General features: G+C 41.0%; 2 protein-coding genes across 2 annotated transcripts in view; both read right to left on the reverse strand.

The window, feature by feature from the left end:
- Window positions 1-19877, reverse strand: part of LOC105283746 (sterile alpha and TIR motif-containing protein 1) — a 101716-nt gene that overhangs the window by 66389 nt on the left and 15450 nt on the right. The gene's annotated exons all lie outside the window — the stretch shown is intronic.
- Window positions 729-5436, reverse strand: LOC113562737. Its single transcript, XM_026973073.1, has 5 exons — window positions 4474-5436; window positions 3762-4072; window positions 2274-2593; window positions 1779-2024; window positions 729-1567 (listed from the first exon to the last, which is right to left on the reverse strand). The coding sequence occupies exons 1-5, from the start codon at window positions 4905-4907 to the stop codon at window positions 1292-1294; spliced, it is 1587 nt and encodes a 528-aa protein (XP_026828874.1). The 5' UTR covers window positions 4908-5436; the 3' UTR covers window positions 729-1291.

A 19877-nucleotide genomic window follows, 5' to 3' on the forward strand; every position in this document is an offset into this window, starting at 1 on the left:
TTATGCGTTCTCAGAAAGAAGGCGCATGAGAGCGAAGGGCAGTAAAAGCGACGGACAACACATTAATGTTCATCATAGAAAATGAGTGCCGACGTTTATCGGTCGGATTAATCGGAAATCGGGATCGCGACATTAAGCATTAACTGCAAAGAGAATTATTTCGCTGCGAAGCGAGATTTATTCATTATTGGTGCAATCGAATTTGTAAGATTATGCGCGAAGCTTGCGTAAAAGCGCGACGCTCGGCATTTACGAGCGATTTGATCGTAATTAATGATGGCGATATGAGGGATTTTTTCCTCGAACAAGGACCTGGCGAAAGGATGGCGAACAGTTCAGAATTTATTACGTTTTTCATATCAAGAAACACTACTCTTTATAACGTTATGATGGGTGTTAACAGTAAAATATAAATAATCTGCGAATTTGCGCAATGCATTTCTATGTCAAGTGGATAATTAGCTAATAAATATATAATTCCAACGTGCACATTTTTTTAATTAATCGCATAGTATAAGTTTTCATAAGAGTTAAATTAAATCAAATTAAAAATGATGGTGAATGAGAAATTGAAAGAATTAAAAATCACATTAGATATTAGATATTCTAAATTAGTATTTGAATAAAAAAGAGTAAGTTATATTAATTACATTAAATTACATAAATTACGTAAAAATAAAATTAAAATAACGTAATTACATTTTATGTTTGGTAATAATATTAATAATATAATAATAATTTTAATTATAATGCTCTCTCTCTCTTTCTCTCTCAAAGAAAGTTTATTTAATAGTGCAACGCAATGTAACCTTATCGATGCACTTATGTTAGTATTTCTGCATACTTTTATTGCTATAGCAAAAAATACTATAGTATACGGTGCAGCTTAATCGAAATGAAAATTGACAACAAAATAGCTACATTTATAACTTCCACGATGTGGTTTGATGTTTCGTCAACTTACGCAAACATGCTGTGCCAAGCAAAACGAGCGAACGAGCATCGTTGCCAAACACGTGGAAAATGCAAATGTATGGTATGCGAGTCATTCCATATAGTAAAAATTTTCGTATTTCTTTTGTAACTTTATTCCATCTAAATTCTCAGTTTTAATTGTCACTGAAAATGATTAAATTTTTAATTTATAGATATCTGTATTTTCATTTATCGATTATCAGAAAAACGATTTCTATTAGGTAGCATTAATCTGTCACATTAACATAATTATGTTAAACCATAGTTTTGGAGTAAGTAATAAGAAGAATAATAAATTAATTAATAATATTTTATATCAGTAGAAAGGATAGGCATTTTCTTCGTATTCTTCTTCTTCTTCCTCCTCTTCATAAAACTCTTCTTCTTCTGCATAAAGTGCTTCTTTCTCATCTGGTGTTAACGGTATCACATCCACAGCTCCTTCAGGGAAATATTCCGTTATCATCTCTTGAGCTTTCTCGTCAACTTCTGTCACGAAGAACGGCTCGTTGCCGGCGAAAGCTAGGAAAGCCTCTTCGTTGACTCTTCGAATTATTACTACGAACACCTCGATACCGGTTTTGTACTTCACCTTTCACACAAGCAATTTTAATTCGCGATAATTTTTTAATTCCCTTCCACAAGCTGCATTATTAAATTACGATCAAAAATTGATGCTTTTAATTTGACGCATAACTTTATCGATAGAATTATCGATAGTATCTCAAATTAAAAAACGATGACTGATTTTCTCGAATAAATTATGCCATTAAATTACAAGAAAGAAAGAAGGATTAATAAACCTTCTTCTCGAAATCTCCCGGCGAGGACGCGAGACGTCTCGCGTAAGGTGGTCGATCGAATTCGAAGACGCCAAAGTGCTCGATGGCGTCGCGATGCAACTCATACGCGTCTCGCACGACGCCGAATTTCGATGCCTCGAATTTGAAGGCACACAGTGGCACGGGAGGTGCCGGTTCCTCGTAAGGATAAGCCTTTTCTAGGTAAGCCGGAAACAGAGTCTTGAAGACATGAACCTTGCTTCGGGCCTATGCACGTCGTAGCGCATTCGTCAGATTCATAATGCATCGTAATTTCTTACTTATCATAAACTTATCTTACTTTCAATAAAATTAATATTTTAAGGAGAAATTTTAACGATTGCGATAATTTGTGCAAGAAATTTCTAAGAACTACATGCCGTGTTATTTTCGTTTTCGAATATATGAGATTAATTTAATAAAGACTAACGGTTTTGCAATTAATTCTTAATTCCTCTCGGACCTGGTCGTCTCTACCTGAGGAGGTGTCCAAGCGACGGGATGTTCGCGGCGCACGTCGCTCTCGACTTCCGGGTCCGGCTCGTACACGTACACATGCCTCTCCATGTAAGGCGCGTCGTACGTCGGTCTGATCATAGGCACCGGGCCGGTCTGCAGAAGAGGAGGCGGCTCCTTCATGATGATGCTGATAAGATAATTCTCGACGTCGTCGATCGTACGAATCGGACATTTCATCTCGCTCCGTTTCGGGCACTCGTGCGGATAACGCACCGGCCAATCCGGATGCGGCGGCTTGCCCTTCAGTCTCATCGCCATACACTTTCCGTCGGTCAATCCTGAAGAGAGACCGTGTTCGTACAATTTTCGACTTTTTCTTTTCATTTCTCTTCATTCCAAAATAAAGATGCTTTCTACTCTGACCTTTTCAAATCGGAATCCAATCAAATTTCAAGACAATATGTCCGAAAGAGGTAGAGGAGAATCCCCTATTATGAGATATGCTCCTAATATGAGATAATGGGGTTTCTGCTAAACTATTGAGCACCATCTGTTAGTTCCACCATGAACTTATTACTCTTGGTGTAAAATGTATTTAGTGAAAAATTCATTGTTCGTTATTGCGTTTAGCCTTTGCAAGAAAAGGTTTGTGAAATTGTGAACATGTCAAAGGAACTTGAGGTAAGTCTTTAAACCTTGTTTATTATATAATAAAGAAATGGTTGGCAATAAATTCAGTATGCAATGATAGAGTAGAATCGTAGTAACAGGAAAATACGCGATTTGTTGAATTGCTTAATTGTAGAAGTTAGATTTCATGATCGCGGAACCGCTAGGCGCGTGGCTCGTATAATGAGATATTCAGGGTACTCTTAATATGAGATCATTATTGCTCGAATATGAAGATTATGTAGTGTAATAAAAAGAAAGAAAATACTACGTTAAGGTTAAAGAAAAGTTAATACGAATTTATATTACGAATTTTTGTGTATTTAATTTTTATAGAATCTGACTATGGAGGTTAGAGATACGAGGAAGCGTCGACAGTGGAATCGTGAAGATTTGACGAAGGCTGTGGCAGCAGTATTTTTATAAAACTATCTACTAAAGTTTTTTAATTGCAATACTGATGTATTTTGCGCTTTTAACACCGATTTCTCGAGGTATCTTATATTAGAAGCACACTTTCTCGATCCTGCGTAAAGCTCTTTTTTCAAATTTTTTTAATTTTCAGAAAAAATAATATTTATATTAGATTTTTCATTTTACCAACCTAAAGCTTATTAAATTCTCTTCAAGAGAACGTATTACATTTTTAAATTCTGCCTATAGATTTCCTTACATTCGGCAAAATCGATATGGTATCTCATAATCGGGGACTTTCCTCTAAGTTATTAATGTTACGACATATTATGTCACGATGTTACAGTTAGCGAGTCAGTTGGATTTATCAGGCAGAACGCGCGGTTCTCTTCGATCCTGCGAGTCTTATCTCGGATAGTAGACCTTTTATCAGCTCGTCGGTGATTTTGACGCCACTCTCGACGAACATCCTTTCGATCATGTCCTCGTTGAGCTGAATTCGTGCCTCCTCCTGCACGTCGAAGCACTGTCTGAAGAGGTCCTGCACGAGCTCCTTGTACGGTGGACTCTGCAGCTTGTCTCGCGGCCTGCCGCGCTCGTCCTTGAAGACCCATGGATAAAGCACCAACGCCGTTTCCTCGCACAGCTCGACCACCATGTACTCCATGAACCGCTCGTATTTCTCCAACCTCTCGGCCTCTTCCTTCGCGCGTCTCGCCTCCTCCAGCGCCCGCCTTTTTCACCGAAAGCGTTTTTTGCCTGAATTATGTACGCGATTTCTTTCTCCGCCGAGCGACCACGCTTTATTAGCTGCGCGGCGGCATCGCGAGATCGCTGCGAGTAAAATCTCCGATAGCGCGAGCGAAAATATTCGCGTATAAGATTTAAAATGCGATGCAGTCAAAGGACATAGTCGCGCTGCACTTTATCAAGCTATCATCGTCACGATATAATATAATATTGTTGATTAATTAATTTATCGTTTTAAGCAAGTATAATAATAACGCTTCAACTTTCTCCACAAAGTATTTAATCGCCGCTAACTTTTTCCTTGATCGAAACATCATTAATTAAATCCGCGCATCAGGAACATTTTCATTTTACGAGTTCGAGGTATCGATCCTTCCTCGATCACCTGACAGCCTCCTGCTTCTGCCAGCGCACTTCCTCCTCAGGCGCCCGCTCGTGAACATTCAGCCGCCACTTGGGCGCCTCCGCTTGCTGCACCCTCTTTATCTCGTCCATCAGCAGCTTCCGCAGACGCGGGCAGTGCGCACCGAACATCAGGTTTACCATCTTGCCGTCCTGCAGGAACATCCAAGCGGGCTCGCTACGGCCTCGGAATCTCTGCAGATCGGCGATGTCGTCGTTGCGCGCGATCGCGTACTCCACCGTGTCGCCAGCTTCGATCTTGATCTTCCTCAGGGTGCTCGCCATGGCGGCACACGGTCCACTCCAATCCGAGTACACGTCCACGACGATCAGGCCCGGATGGCTCAGCAGCTGTTGCCATTCCTCGTCGGTGCTCACGTCGAGTTGCAGGATCCCGGGTCCGGCGGCTTTCCTCATGATGCCGCGATTACCTTCCGCGTGCGTTAACCTCGAGCAGAAAGGATGAGCGGCAACCGCGTGAAGTGTCACTCGCGAGAGCAAACTTTGGGATGAAGGACGACGCGAGTGTAGATAGCGATCTGAATCGGCCGGGGCGAGGTCGAAATGTGCATCGTGTCCCTGCAGCGGCTTTGTCGATGCAGTTATCGTAAACAATTAAGCTGGCCGCGCCAATCTTGCACGCGGCTGCGGATCGGTCGGGGTGATGCTCAGCTTGAGCGACGCGCGAAGCGATAACGATGAGCGCGGCCGCGTTTGCCTCTTGAAGAATAGGCGACGGAGATATGTTTCCTCGCGCGGGTTGAGCAGACGAGAGATCGGGGGCGCCGATAGTGTCAGCAGTGGCTCCGCGCTCTTATGACCACGGCGACGGAGACGGCGGCGACGTCGTTTAGGTTTACGTCCCTAATTCACGTCCAGCCGCGATAATTAGTCCCGGGCGAGATCGCGCGAGACAGCTCTCGACACATCCAGCTTCTTCCCCGGAGAGCGTTCGAGTGCATGAGTCATGAAATAAGAGATGCGCGATCCCCCGCCACTTTTCGCAGAAATGGTCGTCCCGTTGCGTCTGATACGATTTTCTGGATTTTTAAACAAGACGAGATTTAAAAAGCAAAGAAAGGAGAAGAAAAATAAGCACTCGTTGGCACGTAGGAAAAGGGTGTGCCTTTCATGGGAGCGATCCAATGGTGATTTCACGATTCCATCGTCGTGCCTGTCGGCGGAATGACGATGATTCACGAGGAGCATGATCGAATCGGCGGTATTACTGTTACTCATATCGCTTCCAGAAATGCTCCCGCAATTTCGCGGGACCGAGACAGGCGCCATTCGCTGTGACATCATCCTCCCTGCGACCGGAAGAGCGGCGAGATCTGAGTGAAAAATTGCAACCGCGAATCACGCCGCTTCACTCGTACCAGCGAGGATAATAAGTGCGATAAAAATAGCGGCGAAGATGCGACCGCGAGGAAGTAACAGTCGTTAATTGTCTGTTTTTGTTTGACAGATATTGTATGTGGTTTTCAGATTAAAATGGTCGATCATAAATTATGTTTGATTAAAAAGTGAGATAAAATTATGATAAACAGAAAATCAAAGAATGCTAGAAATTTTATTGAAACATTTTATCGAATCATGCGTTGCAGGTGACATTAATCAGAGAATATAATTTTTCAATTGTCAATATCGTGTGATTAATCTCAGTAACTTGAATCCAACGTGATTCAACAGAAAGAATTAAGATAAAAGGACAGTGATATTTCACCTTGAATGTTAAAGAAGATCCTGTCAAAATTTTATTGAGACATATTTTGGATTTTTACGTCATGATTACGGATCATCATGACATGTAACATTGGTGTAATTTATCATTTCATTCCGTCGTTTCTCCTCTTCGATCATGTCTATTTTAAACAAATTATCAGAGTAAAGCACGGAAGTTTTATAACTTAAGCGATGTCAATTGAGGTCGTTACACGTGCCGCCGAATATTGCGCCATCGATTCTTCAGTTCTTTTTGCAGAGCCCGATAACAAAACACGAGCCGTACTGTGCGACCAAGCACGACGATCAAGACTAAATTCTGTTTCTCACAGGACAGCACATTTCGATCACGCGCGGGTTCGTCGACTACCGTCTTCAAGATTCCGGTTTGCTGACGAATCAAAGCCGCAGCTGGAATTTGCCGTGTTGTGAGAAACCTTCTGGGGTCAATTGAGTTCATCTGCACGCGCGTAGTATGTTTGACAGTCGTGATACAGTTGCAGAAATGAGTCGAACTTGCAAAATACAATTGCCTAAAGAATTAGGCAATGTTCACTAAACAATACGATTAAGAACACCGAATCGATCTACAGCCGGTCGATCAAAAAGTGGGAGATAAAAAAATTATTGTAACATGTAATTTTCAAGTTAAAAACAAACATCTCACAAAATTTGTTATTTTTCATTTCACTTCTACTTGCAACAAATTTAAATAAAGATATTCTATATCTTTCCAATTTTATTCTAAATTTTCACTTTCCAAATACGATATTTGAATTAACAAATAAATAATAAGACGGAATGTACTTGTACAAGCTTAGCATCGTCGCAGCTCGCGGCGAGATTCATGTGTCCTCGAGCAGATGATTTGTCAGTATCAACATAATAATGATACTGGATTAACAATGAGAGAAGGCACAAAGAGGGAAGAAAACTGCGGGATTCTAAGTGCATTTATCAAGCTAACGATCGCGCCTCGCACGAGCGTTTACGATCTCATTGAGCGCCGCATTGTTCCGCAGTCGCAGTCGAAAAAAATCGTCTGCACTACGACGCGACGTGACTTTATGCAAACGGGACCACGACGATACCGCGGAGAAGCTATAAAGACAAATAGTAGCGAAACGAGCCCAACGAGGCCTAATGAAGGCGCATTTGCATCGGTCATTAAGACCGCCGGGAAAGTCTGGTGTCGGCCAGCTCTGCTCGACGAGTGCGTAAGACCGAACGAAAGTGACGCTTATCTCGTCGCAGTTTTCTTGCGCAACGCTGCTTTCCCGTGCCGCTCTCACTACGAAGCATTGACGCTATCTCATATCGGATGCATGATTGAAGTATTTTCCATATGAGCGGAGATGGAGCGAAAATAAAGATACATGAAACATATCCCCCAGAAATTTCATTTATTTGAGTATTAATAAATTAGAAAAAATTTTAACTATCAACTATAAATTGGATAGAGTCTGAAATAAATGGAAAAACGTATTGCCTTAAGTCAAATTTAAAAAGATGTATTAGGGGTGTGATTTAGTTTTGAGGGTTTTTTTGCTCAAAAACGCATGTATTTAAATATGATAATGAATGAATACCTTAATCAAAATATTTTCCTTCCTTTTCTATAACTTTTTCCCATCTTTCTGGCAAGAGATGGATTCCACCACGATAAAATCACTCTTCTTTTCAGTTGATCCATTCGTCGACGAATTTTCGCGCTTCTTCCAAATTATGAAAGTGTGTATCCTCTAAAGCGTGTTGCATCCACCGGAACAAATAATAATCGCATGGAGAATACGCGGGGTGCGGTGAGACTTCCCATTCAAGCTCTAATAGTGTTCGTTTCACTGATAACGCAACGTCAGGTCGAGCGTTGTCACGAAGAAGAATCACTTTCCGTCGTTTACTCGCAATTGGTGGTCGTCTTTGGTCCAATGCTTGCTTCGACTTGTACAATTGGTGTCGATAACGATCAGCCGTGACAGTCTCGTGCGGATTTAACAGCTCATAGTACACTATCCCACCAAATACAGAGCATTACTTTTGAACCGTGAATATTGCGTCTCGGAGTGGATGTTGATGGTTCGCCTGGATCCACCCATGATTTTCTGCGTTTCGGATTATCAAAATAGATCCACTTTTCATCCCCAGTAACAATCCGAGACAAAAGACTCTTCTTTTTTTGCCTGGCGATCAACGAAATGCAAATGTTCAAATGGCACTTTCCGATAATTGATGTCGAACCCATTTCCCTTCTTTCTGAATTTTTCCCATTTCATGTAAATGTTTGGTAACTGTTGTACGATCAACATTTAATGCTCTGGCAAGTTCTGAAGTGGATTGTGTTGGATTTTCGTGCAATAATGCTTGCAAATCTGCATTTTCAAGCTTTCTTGGTTGTCCCGAGCGTTCTTTGTCCTTCACATCAGTATGACCACTTTTAAAGCGTCTAAACCAGTATTCACGCGTCTTAATTGATGGGGCAGAATCACCATAAGTTTCGACAAGAATTCTATAACCGTCAGCCGCAGTTTTGTTTTGATTAAAAAACAAAAGCAACGCATGTCGAAAATGCTCTTTCGGAAGTTGCATTTTTACGATGATATAAACACGACTGTTATTGCATCTATTGCTATAATGCTACTAAATGTCATGGATAATGTCAAGACTGTAAGAAAGAACAGTTATCGGAAACAGCTATTGGAACAAACTGACACTACAGCCATCTGTTGCAAAACCCTCAAAACTAAATCACACTCCTAATAGTAAACTGCACAATCATGAATAATCAGTTGCGAATAAATAAGTAAAATAAATCAAGTCAAATGTAGATTGTCTCCGTCTCTAGAGGACATTTTCAAGATCGTCCTTAAAAAGTGGGAAAGCATCACAGTTCTTTGTAAAATACTGGCGTTTTGTCAGAATCGCGCTGCAGATTGCATTTCAGTTCCCACGGTGCATAGCAGACACTTATTTTTTCAAAATATCGTTCGCCCACTCACGAGAGATGCAAATTTCTGCGATCTCGCGCAGCCGCCTACATGCACTAATTTCATCGGCATCGCGCAGATGTCACCTCTCGATCAGAGAGACACGTTCGTGGAAACAATAAAATTATTAATCTCGTTCTCGCACCGATTTCGCGATACCGCGCTGCCTCGAAGCCACTGAGGAACGCCCACGCGCTCTCATAAAAACCTCGCGAAATGATTCATTGCTAATACTGCCCGTTAATAATGCGATCTTGAGTTACCGCGTTTACGTAACGGGCTGTCTGGAAGTTATGAGTGGCGCCAGGCGAAGTGCGTTCTCAAGATCAGAAAAGGCGATTACGCAGATTGTCCACAGAGTTCCTGCATCTCTTTTATCATCATTGTGGATACTTTGGTCAATTTGACGTGGAGCTCTGCTTAACAAAAACGCAAACTGACGATCTTTAAGTCGTACACGATTGCATTATGAGATATGATCTTGGAAGCCTTCACAAGTTATGTCTCAGAAAAAAAGACACGAGCAACAAGAAATCTTGTTCTGCGTTTAATATCAGGCAGATCTTGCTTCAAATCGGCGGATTAAAGTTTCTCAAAAAATTACAGAGAAATATTACGAGTTATTACATTTTTTCTAGATGGCTTCGTTAAAAATTTCACTCGTATATATTATCATTTTATTCAAGCAATCTGTTCTTTTCATAACTGGCGAGTGCATTTTACATTTTAATACTTTTATATACTGCATGAGCTTTATCAAAAAAGAAATTGTTTCCTGCTATCTCAAGTATTATCTTAGATGTTTTTCGCTTCCGTAATTATTATTCTCGCGAAAGTACCGTAAGAGCACGAGTGCATCGCCAACGCTTACTCGTTTGTATGCACATCCGGTTTGCTTTCTTTACCTCGGATCAACTTCATGGGGGAATTCTCGGTACAGACCCGCGGAACTTTCCTCGTTTCGTCAGGCGTGTACGACACAAATCGTGTCAAACGTGCATCGCACGATAATCGCGGATGTGACTCATGCTTTTCATGGTGTCGCTCAAGACGGAACAAATATCACGATTAAATGAATCTCGTTTTGAAATGTCGGAAGATGCAAGGAAAAAGAATCGTAAGACGAAATAACATGACAATATAATAGCAACAACAATTAATATTAACATAGGCTTTGTGATACCATGACCAAACGTTTTAACTAAACTCTCAATTAATTAAAGTATCGTACAAATGCTTTAGGATCGGACAAGCGAATCAAAGCGTGCTTTCTCATCGCACAAAGGCGCTTCGGGGCGCTTCTCGTTGGGTTTTCGCAGGACTTGCATTGAACGTCGTCGTTTCGACTCGAAAAATGTGCAGCGCGTAAAATTAATGTGTCGGGGCGCACATATTTGACGACGTTACACAATGCCGCGGATATTAAACAAAGGCGCGCTCAGTGTGCGCAATAAAATTCGCGAGAGAGCCTCGTACTCGTTACACGAGTCGCCTTTTGCCGCTCGCGAGAGATACGCCGTAACTCGCTCGTTAATTAACTGCCGCCATTTGTCTAGCTGAAGGAACGAGGAAGAATAATGAGTACACGTCGGGGGAGGGCGAAGCGTCACTCCTGCGCCTTGATTAATTCGTAAGTTAAATCGTCGTGGGAGTTCGACGAAGCCTAGAGGGACAAAGGGATGATGGATACACGAATCAGGTGTTCGCGAAGGATGTGGGCATCCCTTACTACACGGAGAGCAATACTCTCTTATCCTTTTAGAAATGATTTAAACTCTTCTTGCTCAGAGCAACTAGATCTAGATATATTTGCTTTTGTAATTATTAAACTGCCGATATATCATTTTTTTAATTTAATTAAAGACAGTTTTCTTTTTAAATAGAGAATTAAATAAAATACATAAATAGAAAAGAATAATATTGCACTCTAATATTATTAAGATATTCAATCATGATATCTGTTTTCTTAAATACTCGTAAAGAATATTTGACAATCAATCCGAATTTGATGAAATCTGATTTGTGAGGAATAAAGTGACGATTATACATAGTCACGTTCTGATTAAATCACAGCGTTACAATTTGCAAAATCAATTCTAACTTCGCCTGATGGGCTATTATTTGATCCGCAAGACCTTGTTATCGTGCTTTATCGGTCCCGGGATCGCGCGCGTGTTTTACACCATTATTACCTCGTCGACAAAGTACGCGGCGCTAATGGGTCCCGGAAATAATTAATCTCGCGAGGGAACGCCGGCGGCAACTGAAATTAATCGTGTGCGTACCCCGCGTCTTCATCGAGTCGTTTGTTGCACATACGACGACCGCGATCTAGGTTTTCCTAAATATTCTTCTGCTATAAACATCAAAAAGATTATACATTAAAAATACATTAAAACTATTCGAGAAAAAACCCATCGTGCACCTTTAAAAAGATGTTGATTTATATTCTCCAACTAGAATATTTTTCATCATATTATACAGAGTGTCCCGGGTTTTAACCGACAAACTGCGGGAGCATATTCTACTAGTGGAAATAAGAAAAAATTCTTATATCGAGTTTGCTTAGAAATGCTTTATTACAAAGTTATAAACCAATATTGAAAAGAAATATCAGATAAGTAACAACGGATTTTTTCACAAAAATAAAAATTATCTACGCAATGATTTAGTGACGCATTTCAAAATGTTGTCCTTGCACATCGATACAAACTAGACATCGACGTAGTACAGAATTTGTTACGGTACGACATTCCTGAAAATTTTGTTGCATCTCAGTAAATGAATTAGTAATTCGTTGCTTTAAATCTTCAAGCGAGATTACTTCTGTACTGTAAACTTTATTTTTTAAAGTTCCCCATAAATAAAAATCGTCGGTGTCTTAGAGCTTCCAAATCGACCTTCCAAATTCTACACTATGTTCCGTTGTTACTTATCTGATATTTCTTTTCAATATTGGTTTATAACTTTGTAAGAAAGCATTTCTAAGCAAACTCGATATAAGAATTTTTTCTTATTTCCACTAGTAGAATATGCTCCCGCAGTTTGTCGGTTAAAACCCGGGACACCCTGTATAATATTAGTAAAATGAGTAATGAGTAATTACACATTTATGATAGTAATAAATAATATATATTTGAAAAGTTTCATATACTGTAAATGTCTTCCGTGAGATATAAAATATTAGTATGTTGTATTAAAACGTTACCTTATTTTATTACATATTTCCTTAAATATAGCTGACAGTTATTTTCTCGATTTGATAATAAACGTCTACATTACACGGAATATTCCTAACGCACAATGCTTTTTTCTTCCTTTTCTAACCGTTTTAATCGACCACGACACGCACTTAAACAAGTTTGGTATGCGCCGTAAAATTGTCCGACCATTTGTCATTTTCACGTTAGCGCTCCGTAGTCTCATGCATATTCGATTACGATGAGTGACCGATCTTAGATCGAGCGTACGAGCATGACCCTCGAATTATTGACACTAATGCGAAATATACGCGAGTTCAAATGTACAGTTTGAACAAATTAAAAGTGTACAATACTATAAAGTTTCTTATTTATTCACCACGTGTCTTCATAATTCTGATCATGAATAATATTATTCATCTATGAATCAAGTTGTATAATACCAATAATAAAAAGCGGATGTGTGCATTAAAGAATATAAGATTAAAACTATAATTATGCAGAAATTAAAGATATCATTATATGTGCATTATAAATATAAAATTATTATTATCTTCGAATTATTTCATTGCTATACATTGTATAGCTCTTTTATTATCTTCATGGTTTAATCATTCTCACTAAAGTTTGCGAAAAAACACGTTCCTATGTCTACAACAAGTTCAGCATTTTCGTGTAAATAACGTATTTCGATAATCATTAGCTGACAATTTTGAATCTTGATTTGGAGACGGACGTGCGCAAGTATAAGATGATTTCCGCCTTATGGTGAGGAAGAAGGCCATATTAAGCGTAATCGTCGGAAACATCAATTCTCATTAAAGTGTAGGAGACATATACCGTCGTCGACACCCACCGGAGCGGCGGTGGATTGTTAAAACGTTATACAATGTAACGTGTGCGCTCTCATTAGCGCGTGTGTGCGTAAGGTCAGGGCGCAGCGCGCGTCATCGTGCACCCCTGACGCATTCAATTGCATAGAGTCTCATTGCATAAAACACGCTCCTGGCATTAGAATTAAGTGTGGCCATTGCGCGCCATATATTCTAGATTCAACTATCTGTTTATTTATTTTTTCTCCAAAGTATTCCTTTCGTTCAATCAGTTCTATCAATTAATAACTTTACCTCTGCGAAGTTGGCCACCCTTCTTCAAAATTTTCGACCTGCGGGACTTAGAAATTTTCGGTCGAAACTTTTTTTAATAATTCCGCAGTTCTGTTGACAGTTCTGTTAGCCCCCCGAAGAGTTCTAACGATTATTCTTAATACTCGATGCGCTCAAGTCGAAAACAAAAAAGTTCTGGCTACTCGAAGTTGCAGAGTCCGAAAATTTCTAAGTCCCACAGGTCGAAAATGTTTTTAATAATTGCGCAGTTCTGTTGAGAATTCTGGTAGCTCCCAGGAGAGTTCTACCGATTATCTTTAAGAACCAATGCTCTGAAATCGAAAACAAAAAAGTTCTGGCACTTTGAAAGTTCTGGGTTCGAAATTCTTTTGGGAAATCCGGAGTTCTATTGAGAGTTCTGATGGCCCCCCGAAGAGTTCTACAAATTATTCTTAAGGTTCAAAGCGCTAAAATTAAAAATAAAAAAGTTATAGCCGTTTGAATTTTCAGTTTCGTGAAGTTAGCCCCCCCGGTGTTTCAAATGGTGTTTTCGTTACTTTAAATGGCAGAACTCTTTCTAACAAGGACTGAGAACTCTAGAACTCTTCGGGGGGCAATCAGAACTGTGCTTATTTTTTTCAAATTGTGAAGAAGGGGGGCCAACTTCACAGAGGTAATAACTTTATTTATTTATTTCGGAGATGCATGCACAAACATGATACATTCATCATTGCACACGCATAAACTAATAAACTGTGTAAAATATATTTGTTATGTAAATATCAAAACGTACGTCCTGTTCATATACATGACTGTTGCTTTAATTTTAGACAGCGTCCAATAATATCATCAGTATCCAAGAATGCTTTTGGCACATAGGTCACTTTGCACGTGCAGTCCACACGATTACGTGCGTCGCGATGCGTTTATAATGCGATACGCAGGGTACCGCAGCCGAGATTTCGCAGTCGCCATGAACGAGAAGCGGGGTAAGTCCATCGTCGCTAGATGGTATAACGTGGTTTACCGAACTTCATTCGTACGAACCTAGTGCGAGCAAACGCGCTTTACGACGACGGTGCGACGCGAGTAAAGGTTGATTAATCGACGATTAATTCCGCAGGGATACGCGTGACGGTGATTAACGGCGGGCGCGCGAGTTAAGAGATGATAATTAAGAGAATTTTACGTGACGCCAGCTGCTCTTCGTTTATTTATCATCACTGCAAATGCGCGAATCAGATACCGCAAAGGAAAATTCTCATTGACGTTAACGTTCAAGGAAAGATGGCATTTTTAGGTCACGCGGCAGAGACCTGCAAGAATTCCCGTGGGAATCGCGGGGTGACGGTATCGGGATGATGTACCGAGGTGTGGCACCCGGTAAATTTATAAGCATTTCGATGGAAAATACGCCTAAGCCACGTTGGACGCGCATGACGCAGCTAAGCCGCGCGCGAGGACCGACGACGATAAATAACGGCTTGCGATGGTGTCTCGCATCAAGGATATGTGTGTGCAAGTGAGGATTAGGGCACGATGCACATTCGCGTGGATAAATAAAATAGGTAGAGATGTAAATACAATTGAATGCAAGGAACAAAATTGAACGGAAATAATACATAAACATAAAACAAACCTTCAACTTGAATAAACTTGAACGAACATAAAATGGCAATGAAACATGAATGTAAAATAAAGTACCTGCGTGAAATAAAGATATCTTGCCTAAGTTATTTATAGTCGTTTTATGCAGGAAACGATCATAAATAAAAGAGTTATTAACAAGGCGTGTGGAATTTTTGCTCGTTGTCTCGGGTCAGATTCGAGAAATACTGAAAGATCGTCATTTGCGAGTTCTCACGCTCGGAACTCTCCTGAATGCGCCCGGCAGGATCTAATCCGAGTCTCAATGGGCCCCGTGTCGCGGAAATCTGCTTTCACGGAAAACCGTAACTCACTCAACTCGCGAGGCAACGAGCGGCAGATACGTTGTTCCTCACGGCATTTCACATTTTTTCTGCCGATGCAACGTGCGGTAATTTTTCATGCAGAGGGTTGCAACGCGCACGCGGGGTCGTTACACGCGCGTAACGGTAAAGGCTTTATATCTTCCGTAAATGTTCGCCGCCGTGAACGTCGTCGTTTTACGTCTGACGGAAGCGACGCATATTTACGTGTGTACGTGCGTTAATTGTCGTCGAGCCGCGCCGCCGGGCGGATTCGCTCGCACGTGGAAAATTGCGCGTAACCGAGGTTGCCGGGAATAACCGGGTCACGACAGATTTACGTCGGGGAGGCGCGACGTATAAATACGTTCGCGCGAGGGCGCGAGCGATTAATAAAGTTTTCCATTAAGCGCGATCGATTGCGTAATGCGACCGACGACGGCGACGATTGTTAAACTGACCGATGGCGGTGGAGCTGTTATAAATTATGAGCGGCGTTGCAAGCAATTTCAGCAAGTTTACACGAGCGGCCAAATCGGGGACAGGCGTCAATTTCGCCTTCGTGGAACGCGTTCCAATTGCAAGACAAACGCGTTGCGCCCGCAATTGCGATCTGCCGCTCGCGACTACTTTGACCCCCGTATCCGCTTTTCTCACGTATGTATCGTGTTACGTAAAACGCGGAACCCATTTGAGCCCGTCTGCAGTTACTCGATAGGTACATCTCGTTCCAGATGCCTGCACTCATCATACGCATCATCTGATTTTGTTCATCTTGACCAATGAGTATTTCAAAGCTTGTTGTTAACTTGATTTATTATTCTCTATAAAATATTACATAAACAATTAAAAGCCCAGCGTGCTGTCACTCTTAATTCCGACAATGTTACCAACACAAATTTTCCTTACAATTCTTTTCAATTAAAAAGATTAGAATGATTGCTTAATACAAGAACGCTACAAATAAAATTGAACAATCGTTTCTATTTGAATAAATATAAACACTTCAGATTTAAAACAAACGGACAAAAAGAAGGGCATCTTTTATATTCATTTTTACGCATAATGTTTCAGCTCGCGGATCGACACAGAATTCGCGAGATACTCGTATGTTTCTACACTGACAAGGAAAGGTTTTTAGGTGTTACACTCCGATTTCAAAAATTTTTTGCATGCAGGTAGGGAGGTCCCCAAATAGAAGAAAAATTATAAAAGTAGCGGCCCAAATGCATATTTGCGCGCTACGTGCGCAATCTTCGATGTTAGGTTAATTACTCAAAAATGCTATTTCCAATCGAATTCTTTACATTTTTTATTTCACCTAATGCACAACGCTTTAAAAAAAATCAAAACCAAAATTAAACCTGAAAGAATTAAAAACCTCCCTTGACCAGATCTTTTATGTCCTCGTTATGGATTCTGATCAAATCTATTTAAAGTCGCATACAATAAATCACGCAGAAAGAGCAAACTACGATTTGCGCAATGTACAATTATTCCAAATTGTGTGCATTGGCAGTTGCAGTAAAAAATTAAAAAAGTTACGATGCAAATACCATTTTTGAGCAATGGGCCTTTTATACGCACTGTGCTCGCGCGGCACGAGATTCCATTAGACGCTCGTATTTTCTACACACACACAAAATTATTCAAAGCAATATAAATGTGCATTAGGTGAAATAAAAAATGTAAAGAATTCGATTGGAAATAGCATTTTTGAGTAATTAACCTAACATCGAAAATTGCGCACGTAGCGCGCAAATATGCATTTGGGCCGCTACTTTTATTTTTTTCTTCTATTTGGGGACCTCCCTACCTGCATGCAAAAATTTTTGAAATCCGGGTGTAACACTTAAAAACCTTCCCTTGTGAGACAACGTTCAAACACTGCATTCGAAAGCGATCCCTCTGCATCCTCGTCAGTCAGTGAGCGGATATTTCATCGGACAGCCTAATCGGCGTCCACGTGCGGACGTTTTGGTGGCAGTGCATCTTTAAACGCAGCCGGTCCGGTTGTTCTCTCTCTCACCCGTATCTTCAGCACGGCGGGATTACGAAATGCGTGATTTATGAGCGTGTTGCGCCGAACGAACGTTGTTGTGGGTAGCTGTTTGTATAATGTAATACGCATGTAAGATAAAGTAACGCACGTACGACGCCGCGAGGATACCGAGGAGTGGCCATCGCTCATTGTTGCCTCAACAATGCAGCGATGTGCGTCGCGACGTCGCGACGCGTCGTCCTTGTACCGCGCGTGCGACCCCTCGAGAGAAAGAAGATGAAAAAGAGAAGACGAGGAGGAAGAGGGTCATCCCTCCGTCACCCTGTGCGTTGGCCTTAATCAAGAGCTTTCCAGCCACTTATGGCGGCCCGATTACGCGAATAACGCGCTTTCTTCGCCGAATCGCGTCGCATAACGGGGACAGCGAGCGAGTCGAGCGTCGCCAAGCAAGAGCAGCGCAATAAATGCATTATTCTCTGCGGTGCAATAAAGCGCTCTCTCTCTTTCTGTCTCGTCTGTCTCTCTTTCTGTTTCCCTCTCACAAGGGAAGGTTTTTAGGTGTTACACTCGGATTTCAAAACTTTTTGCATGCAGGTAGGGAGGTCCCCAAATAGAAGAAAAATTATAAAAGTAGCGGCCCAAATGCATACTTGCGCGCTACGTGCGCAATTTTCGATGTTAGGTTAATTACTCAAAAATGCTATTTCCAATCGAATTCTTTACATTTTTTATTTCACCTAATGCACAACGCTTTAAAAGGAAATCAAACCCAAAATTAAAACTGAAAGAATTAAAAACCTCCCTTGACCAGATCTTTTATGTCCTCGTTATGGATTCTGATCAAATCTATTTAAAGTCGCATACAATAAATATTACCGCTACTTTTATAATTTTTATAATTTGTCTTCTATTTGGGGACCTCCTACCTGCATGCAAAACATTTTGAAATCCGAGTGTAACACCTAAAAACCTTTCCTTGTCAGTCCACGTGAGAAATGTGAATGACGAATATAAACGACAAAACGGAATGCGACAGCGGCCAAGTGATGATAAAGAGAACAGAGCAGAAACAACATAAGGGACAATGGATCATAAAAAGTGATGAATAATGAGCCAACAAGTTCCTTTGTAGGAGATAATATGAGTTTGTGACGAACTTGATCCGCACCGTCGAAATTGAATACTCGCGAAATCCAATCTCAAAATGAAATTAATAAAATTCAAGATTCGCCGTTCGCGAATCGAATTACATGATAAAGATCGAGTCTTACTAACAATAAGCGCGTTCTGAAGTTTTCTTCGGGCAAGCGAGCACTTCTGAAGCAGGTAATAGTCTCGCGTTTCGGTGTTATTGCAGCGACACGAGTGATTTGAATTTCAATCTAGTGAGCGACGGAGAGGCCGATTTAGACTTCAGGACGCAACTGCGACGCTGCGTTGTTACAGGTTTCGCGTATGCGTCCCGTCGTTGCGTAACATGCCTCTCCTCTTCAAGGCTGGGTCAGCAGACCCAGACCGCCGGTGTTCCCGGGGCTGTGTTACGCTTTGGGAATTACCGCGCTCATTAGCGTACGAGAACAAAGCCGAAGTCCGCGAGTACGTTAATGTTTCCGGCCTCACCGTGCCGTTAAATCTTCGCTGTCCTCTATCAGGAGACGCGTGTTGATTTTAAACGATGCTTCTGATGAGAGAAAAAATAGGAAACAACGAGCAGGAAGCACGCCGAGTCGTTTAACGCGAATGTATTACGCTGCGCCGTCGCCTTTCATGGCCGAATTTTCAGACGAACAGCATTCCATTAAAATGTCAGCACAAAAACAGAACTACCGTTGTTTAAAATGCAGTGTTTTACACATTTTCAGACTTCAATGCAAATTCTCGACGAGGTTTATGTAATGCTACGCAGAAGATCATTGTTTTAAAGCAAATATGCTTAGCACGCTTGACAGCCACTTTTAGACGAATTACTGAAATTATTTGGTAATCACCGAAAGTGATATAAAACGATTTTTAAGCAGTCGTAACGGATCGTAACGAGCTGCAAAGGACATGTCTTATTTCGCGGACTAGGTCGCAACTAATGATAAGTGACACGTGTTTTAACTGCGAAATCGCATCGTCTGTTTGGTACGGGCGAATGTCTCAAAGACCTTTAATTAACTAAATGGCACCTCGTTATTAGCCCACTTTGTGTTAGCCACCTTTAAGCATCGTGCACGAGGTGTATTACGTACATAATCCGGCGCGCGGTGCACAACCACGTGGGCAGGAAACACGCGACCAGCCTGCTATTGTTTAATTCTGAGGAACGCGACAATTACGACTCGACCATTAGTATGTATAAAATAATAATAAAATGATTCCGAGGACAAAAATCGCGTAATTCAGATTCATTTAATGACGCTATCCGGCGATATTACG

Source organism: Ooceraea biroi, chromosome 10, assembly GCF_003672135.1.
Source record: "Ooceraea biroi isolate clonal line C1 chromosome 10, Obir_v5.4, whole genome shotgun sequence".
NCBI lineage: Eukaryota > Metazoa > Arthropoda > Insecta > Hymenoptera > Formicidae > Ooceraea > Ooceraea biroi.